Genomic DNA, 8,825 nt, shown 5'->3' on the forward strand with positions numbered 1-8,825 from the left:
AAACTCGAACGTTACCGGAGATAAATGAGTTTTAAGGCTTCAGAGAACCGTTAAAGTTTAACCGGAACAAACGGAAACCGAGTTTAACACCGAAAAACCTTCCGTCGATCCGGTGTCCGTTAGTAATGAACGGAGCCTGTCGTTGAACACGGTAAATAACCCGTTAAACTCAAACTGACGCTTCTTTTTAACAGGAATCAGTGAAAGAGGAGTTTAAACTTCACGGTTAAACGTTTCGGTTCCGCTCGTCGGTGAAGAAAAGTCTCGGATTTGAACATTTAGCGCGTTTCTGTTAACCGGGAACGCGCATGCGCAGTGGGTATAAGCCATATGCGGATATAAGGATTGGCGCCGGCGCCACAGCTGATGCATTCATTCATTCATCACTGAGGAGGTAAGACCACCGAGCCGCTCACAGCTTTAAACTCACATTATAACATTTACAACACTTTACATTCACCTGTGATTATAAATATTACTCTTTTTAATCTTTAACGACCGGTTTCCTCTGAGGGAGTTTTCAGTTGAGTGGATTTAAATCTGGGAAAGTGAGACTCTGCAGACCTGTATTGTGTTTAAATTTATATTTTACTTTGTTTTATGAGGTTTTCATCAGTTTCACCATCTTTCTCCTCTTGTTTGACTTAATAATGACATCATGAAGGTGTGTTTTGGGACATTTTTGGGGGTTTTAGTCCAGTTAACCTACACTAACACTAAAGCTGCTCTGGTAACTTTTAATATCAGAAAATGACTAAATGTTGGTGTTTTTCTTTGTTGCATGTTTTTAATGTTTGAAGGCAGTGTTGAGCTGTTAGGATGTGAAGTCTGCTGATGGTCAGTGAGTCTGCTGGTTATTGTTGACCTAGTTAGCTCTCACTGGGTTTGGCTAAGTTTGCTAATTACTGTAGCTCCCCTGGATAACTTAGCATCGCAGAGGTCTCAGTTTAACCGACTTTTACGTCGTTTAACGGGCTTCTTGCAGCTGTGCTTTAACACATGTGACCCCCGTGAGTTTAATCCTGTACCTGAGATTAGTTGTAGTCCAGCACGGTACATTTTAAGCGGTCTTTGTCGGTAGTTTCCCCCCCGCCGCAGCTCGGGGAGGCTCGGCTCAAATCCTCCCGCTTCAGCGCTGCAGAAATTGGCGCGTCTTTGAGTTTCAATTCCCGAATAAAGTCAATATAACCCACTCTGCACTCATTCTATCAACACAAATGTTGTCTAAAGATGTGTGCTTAGTTGTTTAGGGTGAGAAACGGGGGTTTGAACGCAGCATTTTCGAGTTTTTTTTGTCTGAAATCGAGGGAACAAGCAGCCCCCCTCCTTCTTGTTGGCTGCAGACACACACTAGCTTCCAGAGCTTGTCTGGCTAGTTTAGCTGTTTATTATAACACAATTCTAACTGTTGAACACATGAATACAGAGATGTGAGTCTGCTGGTTTAAACATTTGGCCCTGGCTTTGTTAGTCGACTTTAATTGATTTTATTGAGCTACTTTAACCCTCAACTTTGGTGCTCAGAAGCTATTAAGTTATCTGTTCCTCAAGCTAACCAAGTCTTCTATCAGATACAAACCTGAGCCTTTAAAATGACAAGTCCTGTTTTATTCTGGACCTGAGTGATCTTTATAAGTCTCCTCTTTGACTACTCAGGACATGTGAGAGTCTTTGTAACTTGAAATAAGATTTATTTAATTTATTGAAGTCTTATGTAACCTCATCAGATTATTCATCTCTACATGTTGAATACTTGAGAGTCTGAGGGCCCAGAGGCTCCACATCCTGGACCAGATACAAATAAATAATTGATTACCTTTTTAGTTTCTACATTATAATGAATAAAGTAATAAACATCATAATTCCCCGTCGTGTGTTTCTGTGAATCCTAATCTCACCGTCTTCTCTTCTTTGTGTTTTTCACAGCGGAGCCATAACTAAATTCAACAAAATGTCCAGACGCAGGTGAGCAGCTGGTGGGGTTTTGTTCTCAGTTTGGGGGTCTGGGGGCCCACAAGGGGGCCTCGGCAGAAACAGACAAGGGTCCTCTTTTTTTTTTCTTTTTTTTTTTTTACCAGAGCGGGAAGACGTGGCTGAAATAGTCATCAGTTATTCAGAGTTTAAATACAGATTCATTAATGATGTTTTAGATGTTAATGTAGTGTCCTCCACAGCTGAACGATCAACACTTCACGACTTATAGTTGACATGTGAATACCATTTAATGTGCAATATTACTTGAAGTAGATCGACTCCTAATGTGCAGTAATACTCCGGTTTAACATTAATGTGTGATAGGAATCATGTTGCATAACAGTTAATGAGCAATACTATTATTTTGGTTCAGAGCGTCTCCTCTTCAGTTGTTTTTTGTGACATCTCGTGTGCATCACTACCCGTGGTTAACGCCATTTAACGTGCAATTTAATACAAACGAGAGGCAACCATGTGCAAGGGGCCCTTAGCACAGAATACTTACATCTGTGTGGCTGAATGTGAGGAATATTGTTCTTACTTGGGCGATGTGCAACAACGATAAAGACGTTTAATTTTGTCTTCAGGCGTAAAACATCTGATGACAATCACAGCCTCTCTAATTAACTTAAACTTTATAACATCTAAATCAACAGACATCATCCAAAGTCTGTTCTAGATTTGACTTAATGCCTCATACGAAACATTTTCTAATGCGTGTTCAAACTTTAAGATTTAAAAAACCTTCAGGAAGATTATAAATTAAAAGATTTAAACACCTCCACTCGGTCACAGCTAAGATAAAAATGTCAACTATCACATGAAATGTAAATGTTTCACTGCACATGAAAAAAAAGAAGATGGCTGTTTTTCTGTTCGTACTTAACGATGTGGAACTTTGATTTCTGGTTTCAGTGGTCGCATCACTTTGCAAACCAGAGATTCGAACACACCTGAGCCGACAGTCAGAGCCCCGATAAAGAAAAGGAAGTCAGAGGTTTGTAGTGTTTGATGCTCATCACAGATGTTTATTACTTCCTGTTTCATTCCCTGTTTGTAGCGGTGACTTTGGACTCACCCGTTTGTTTCTTTTCTTCATCTCAGCCTTCAAAGAAGAAACTTCAACCTGCAGCCAAGAAGCAAAGCTATGAGATACAGGTCAGTGTGTTAGCGAGCCATTAGCTCTCAATGATTGTATGTGTGTGACTGATAAGAGCTTAAAACTAGAATGTTTATTATCTCTGATGCCTCCCCTCCCCTCCAGTCCGCCCTGCAGCATCCCATCTACAGATGTCCTGTGATCACTGAGCGTCCATTTTGTTTTCCCCTTGTGTTCACACATTCTGCAGGACGTTTGGGGCGGGGGGGGGGCTTTTAAAATCAGTTTTAAAATTCTTAATCCCCCGTTTAACCGTCGTAACAACTTTCACATCCTTCATTGTTCTGGACAAATATCATGAAGTTAGTTTTTGTCTCCTCTTGATGAAAAATCTGGAGGGTAAAAGTGACTCAGGAGTTTCTGCAGTTAAAGTGCACAACCTTCATTTCACCACTAGGTGTCACCGGTTAGCTTGATTGGAAAGTTAAACATCACAGCATGAAGAATCTCTGGATTTGATGTTTATTCAAATGCAACAAATATTCCTACAAGAATTAGAAAATATTGCAACAAGATAATTAAATGGAAACAGGAAGAGTATAAACGTATTTAACTGGATATGATGCTCAAAGTATAAACTCCTAAATCCATCTCATCTGAGCGAGTATGCTCGGTCAGATTTTCATACCGATTCAATACATCAGGGAGTGTCACAGAGTTAATATACAGAGAGTCTCCTCGTGTTCTCAAAGTCTAAAATCCAACATTGAAGATTAAACTTCAGTGTTTTCTTGTCCTTATAATTATGTTCAGTTCAACACTCGGCATGTAGAGAAACAAACCGGCTTTATAGGAAGGTCCTGAATGAAGTTTTAATCCTGCCACTTTCTGCAGACGAGAGAAGTTGTGTTGCTGTTCATTTAGGTGGTCGTTTACAGGATCATAAGAGTCAATATTAGTTTGTGACGTATCATCCTGTAGACTGAGGTTCTGCTTGTACTCTTCTTCACCGTGTTTTCTTCTCCCTTCAGAAGTGTTGGTCGGAGGACGGAGCGAGTCCGTGCATCCTCATCGAGACTCCTCACAAAGAGCTGGAGCCTTCGGATCCGTCCAGCTTCAAGCAGTACACATTCAAGAACCTCTTCATCAAGGCCTCCCCCATCCCTCGCCTCAGGTGTGTGTGTGTGAGACACGTCAGTGGAGCTGCTACAGCTCAACGCCTCACACCAAGCTGTGACTCCTCCCTCCTCTGTATTCAGAGGTCAATGCCCTCGTTTCACATCACGTTGCTTTAAACTTATTTTTTCCAGATTTCAGGGATTCTTCTCAGGATGAGCCTGAAGCTAGTTGTGTTTTTTGTTTTCTCTTCAGCAGAATATGACTAGTTTCTACCTCTTACACTCTGAAGTGCAGAGTTTTCAAACTAAACCGTGTATGAAAGGTTAAAGTTTCCTTTTAGCGCGTCACTAAAGCGCTCACTTTTGTGTGCTAGCCATAAAAACTTGTGATGTGATGTGTTTGAAAATGAGGATGTTTTAGTGTCGAGACTGTGGAAGAAGAAGAATGATGTGTTCATGAACAAAAAGATGCTCAAAGCTTGTTTTGTTTCTCCTCCAGCTGGGCCAGTTCAGATGACGTCTGGATCAAAATGCTCAACAAGGAGCTGAAGTACGTTCACGATAAAAGTTACCTCCAGAAGAATCCCAAGCTGCAGCCCAAGATGAGGGCGATCCTGCTCGACTGGCTGCTCGAGGTGAGGAGGCAGCGAGTGAACAGATCACTCTGTTTGTCTTAACACAAACACTGGATACATATTTAAAGAGTTGTGTTCTAAGCTCTTTGTGTGTTTTTGTCTGTTCAGGTGAGCGAGGTGTACAGCCTCCACAGACAGACGGCCTACCTCGCTCAGGATTACTTCGACCGCTTCATGTTGACTCAGGAGGACATCAGCAAAGAGTACCTGCAGCTCATCGGCATCACAGCGCTGTTTGTCGCCTCAAAGATGGAGGTGAGTCCCTCCTCTCGTCATCTAATCACAAAAACACCCCGTCTCTCTCGTCTGTTCACCTGTGACGGGAGGCGTTAAACTCTGAGCATCAGACTCGTTTATTCACAAGGTTAAAAATAAAATGTGTTAAAGTCACAGCTAACTGCTCTGTTAAAATGTCAGCAGCTGTGTGTGTTTTATTAACTCTTCTCTTCTCTACAGGAAATCTACCCCCCTAAAATCGCGGAGTTTGCCTACGTTACAGACGGAGCGTGCGACATGTGGGACATCCAGCAGACGGAGCTTCACCTGCTAAAGGTGAGGTTCAAACGACACACACAAAGAAACCTCTCAATGTTTGGCTCAAAATCCTAAAACTTTACAACTTCTGTCAGAACACCTGTGAGGTTTCTCTCACCATGCCTTCAAACCTAAAGCAAATTCATTTTCACACAACATCTTTCAATAGAGATGACTTGTTCAGATTCACAGTAAAAATGTGTCTATCCACACTTCATCAAGAAAAACAGCAGTTTCAAATATGTTTGCTTGTCTTGAGAAATTGAGACTTTTTATAAATGTGCATCAGGAAGTTGTCATTGCAACTTCTTCTTAAACTGAACTGCAATGAAATCGTAAGCAGATCTTTAAATTTGGGATCCAGTGAGCCGGATTTCAGCCGCTGACTGATCCATCCATGTTATCGGGGTCATCAAACTGCGACCTGCTCGGTCTTAAGCAGCTGGAAGTGGCAGAGAGTGCAAAGAAAAGGACTGAGCGGCCGTCTTTAAACCTGGATCGTGCACTCACACTGTCTTTGTTCCACCCTGCAGTCACTGGACTGGAACCTGTGTCCGGAGACGCCCATCTCGTGGCTGAAGCTGTACGCTCAGGTGGACGCTCAGAGGGAGGGAGAGAACTTCCTGGAGCCGCAGTTCTCCCAGGAAGCGTACATCCAGATCACAGAGGTACGTCTGCACCCTCGACCGTCTGATGTTCTGTGAACGCTTTGAATGCAATGATCTCGTCTGCTTCTAAATGACACATAACCCTGACCTTTGACCTCTTCTGGTTGCAGCTGTTGGACCTGTGCATGATGGACGCCGGCTCGTTGGACTACAGCTACAGTGTTCTGGCTGCTGCTGCTTTCTGCCACTTCTCTACGTTTGACGTTGTTCATAAAGTCTCAGGTGAGTTAGAGTTTCACACCTGCAGCATCTAAAGGTCGTTTTCTGTCTCCACTCAATGCATCTAGAGAACGTTTTTTAAACCTGTGTCTGTCGCGTCTCCAGGTCTGACGTGGGAGTGTGTGTCTCCGTGCGTTCGGTGGATGAGTCCCTTCATGGACGCGCTGCGCTCTGAAGCGACGCCTCAACTCAAAAACTTCCCCAGAGTCAAATCTGACGACCGACACAACATCCAGACACATGTGGCGTATCTGGACCTGCTGGTGAGCGAAACAAACTCTGAACGATGCGATAAAACTCGCTGTTATGTGAAGAAACTTTGTCTTCAAAACATACAGCCTGAAAAAGGCAATTTTAGGATTTTAAATTTCAGATTATTTATTGAACTTTAATCTCACTTTTGGAAATCGCCTGTATTAAAACAAATGTGAAGCTTGCTGAGAAGGAGGACTCACTTTCTGTCTAATCTCTGATGCAAGTCACGAAAGGACGAGGGAAGAAAAACAGGAGCTGAATCTTTGCTTTTGATAACCGACAGAAATGTGACTTTTTGATCCGACACACTTGAACACGATACAATCTGTCGTTTGAATGATCGATGGTTTCAAAAGTACTGAAGCTTTAACAAATCCAGCTACATATCGACAGCCATATTTGTAACCTGAAGCTGCAGCAGGAGAGAGAGCGATGTCTACATTGTGCAAATACATCGTTGACATTTCAGTACTGGAAGTTTGACAATGTTTTGTAACAGTTCAGACTCAGAAGATTTAAAAACCTGACTGAGGATCTGAAGATTCTGTTACAACACAGTAACTTTAAACGTTTCAGTACTGTCCATTTAAATTAACAGACTGGATCGTTATGAATTATGTTGTATTGGGGTGCTAAATGGCCTAGCGGTTAGGCCCCCCAAATACGGAGGCTGTAGTCCTCCAAGTGGCTGGTGCAGGTTCAAGTCTGGACTGTAGTTCCTTTCCTGCATGTCCTTTCTAAATAAAGTTTAAAAAATAAAAGCAAGTATCACAGAAATGAAAATGTTGACTGGGATTAATGTCCTGAGTTTCATCGTCCTGTGATGTTAAAATGTGTCGACAGAATGAGATGGTAAAGCTTTAAATTACCTCGTTAAAACACCGTCTGTGACTCAGCTTGAAGTTCCAACCAATAAGAAGCAGAGCAGGATGCATGCTGGGTAGAGAAAGAGCCAGCTGTTTGGGGTCTAAATCTAAACTTTTTGTGTCCTTCAGAGGAAAGCTCAGGAGCGTCAGATGGACAGCTCCGACTGCCAGCTGTCGCCCGTCGCCGTGGGAGTGATGATGACTCCGCCCAGCAGCACTGAGAAACCTGCCAATCACTGAGCAGGAAACAGGAAACAAAACAGCGCTACCTCTCGTCCTCAGAAGTGACCTCGGACCACACGGCGGCTCCTCACCGGGGGAGACATTTAGGGAAACTTTGTAGCGGGTTTAATTTTAACACTAAGTCAGGATTCGGGTTCCTGACGTCTTCTGAGTTATTTGCTTTTATAAAAAAATGCAAAGATGGAGATTGTCAGGAGTGGCAGACTTTTGGCAGGGACGGAAATGTTTTTTTTACATGATACAAAGAGTAACCGGTATGACCTTCACCATCGTGTGGCAGCTGGTTGTTCTGCTGCGCTCTTATTTTGAAAAACCGGTCCTGGTCTAAGAGGAGCCAGAGGACTTTGAACCTTGTGAGGTATTATCTGGGAGTTCTACTGGTGCTTTTCTTCAAGTGTGAGGCTTCAACGCTCTCGGACGGAGCTTCAGTCAGATTCTCAGGAACAGAAGAATGAGAGAATGTCTCATTTTCTACAAATATTTAATTCTACTTTCAACGGTGGAAATCTCCTTCTTAGTTAGTACCCTCGCCTAAAAATTCCCATCGAGCTGTGTTTGAATCGCAGCCGACCAAACGATGTGATTCTTGAATGAGCCGGAGGAACAATCAGAGGTTTGCTGTGAACGTCTTGAAACCCGGAGGTGCTTTGAACGCACCTCTCCTGTTTTATGCAGCTCGATAATAATTCCCTTCTTTTTTTTCTTTTTAAAAAAAATTCATTTCTTGATCAAAGTTGCGACGTGGTTGCACGTTCTTGTTACATTCCTGGAAGACTTGACCTTTCATAGGAGGATTGCCTTCAGTGTGCAAAGTTTGTATTTATTGATTTAGCGTGTGGAATGAAATGTCTGTTCATATGTTTAAAGAATCTTTCAGCGAGCTCGGTTTGATCACTGCCAAAGGCAAAAGCTATTTATGATTCCAGCTGTTTCTGAATCACAGCTCTTCATTCAATGTTGTCCCCTAGCCTGTCCTTTCTTAGTGCCTTTAAAAAGAGAGATGAACTGTACCAGAGGTTTTTAATTTAAACGGGAGGGAGCGGAGAAGGACGCTGACACCAACAAACCTGTGACTGTGACCCTGCAGTGAACCAACAACCATGTGGACTGTATGTAGATGATAAAGAATGTATGTTTCTGTAAATACAACAATTACAAATGTGTATTTTTCTTTTATATTGGAATGTTTTAAATAAAACAGTGTGAAGAGTAAA

The 8,825-nt window shown here is 42.4% G+C and overlaps 1 protein-coding gene across 1 annotated transcript; it reads left to right on the forward strand.

Annotated features, from left to right (window-relative positions):
• Positions 1–8,825, forward strand: ccne2 (cyclin E2). The gene is made up of 12 exons (XM_020654608.3): positions 1–394; positions 1,927–1,965; positions 2,890–2,971; positions 3,079–3,132; positions 4,105–4,247; positions 4,691–4,826; positions 4,935–5,081; positions 5,283–5,378; positions 5,894–6,028; positions 6,139–6,250; positions 6,353–6,510; positions 7,498–8,825. The coding sequence occupies exons 1-12, from the start codon at positions 309–311 to the stop codon at positions 7,606–7,608; spliced, it is 1,299 nt and encodes a 432-aa protein (XP_020510264.1). The 5' UTR covers positions 1–308; the 3' UTR covers positions 7,609–8,825.

This window comes from Labrus bergylta, chromosome 8 (genome assembly GCF_963930695.1).
Source record: "Labrus bergylta chromosome 8, fLabBer1.1, whole genome shotgun sequence".
Taxonomy (NCBI): Eukaryota; Metazoa; Chordata; class Actinopteri; order Labriformes; family Labridae; genus Labrus; species Labrus bergylta.

Bases quoted from the DNA above. Each gene is read 5' to 3' on its own strand.
- ccne2 (XM_020654608.3), top strand. From the start codon at position 309: ATGCGCAGTGGGTATAAGCCATATGCGGATATAAGGATTGGCGCCGGC. The intron at 4,248-4,690 runs GTGTGTGTGTGT...TTTCTCCTCCAG, and splicing joins TCCCCCATCCCTCGCCTCAG to CTGGGCCAGTTCAGATGACG. The intron at 5,082-5,282 runs GTGAGTCCCTCC...TCTTCTCTACAG, and splicing joins TTGTCGCCTCAAAGATGGAG to GAAATCTACCCCCCTAAAAT.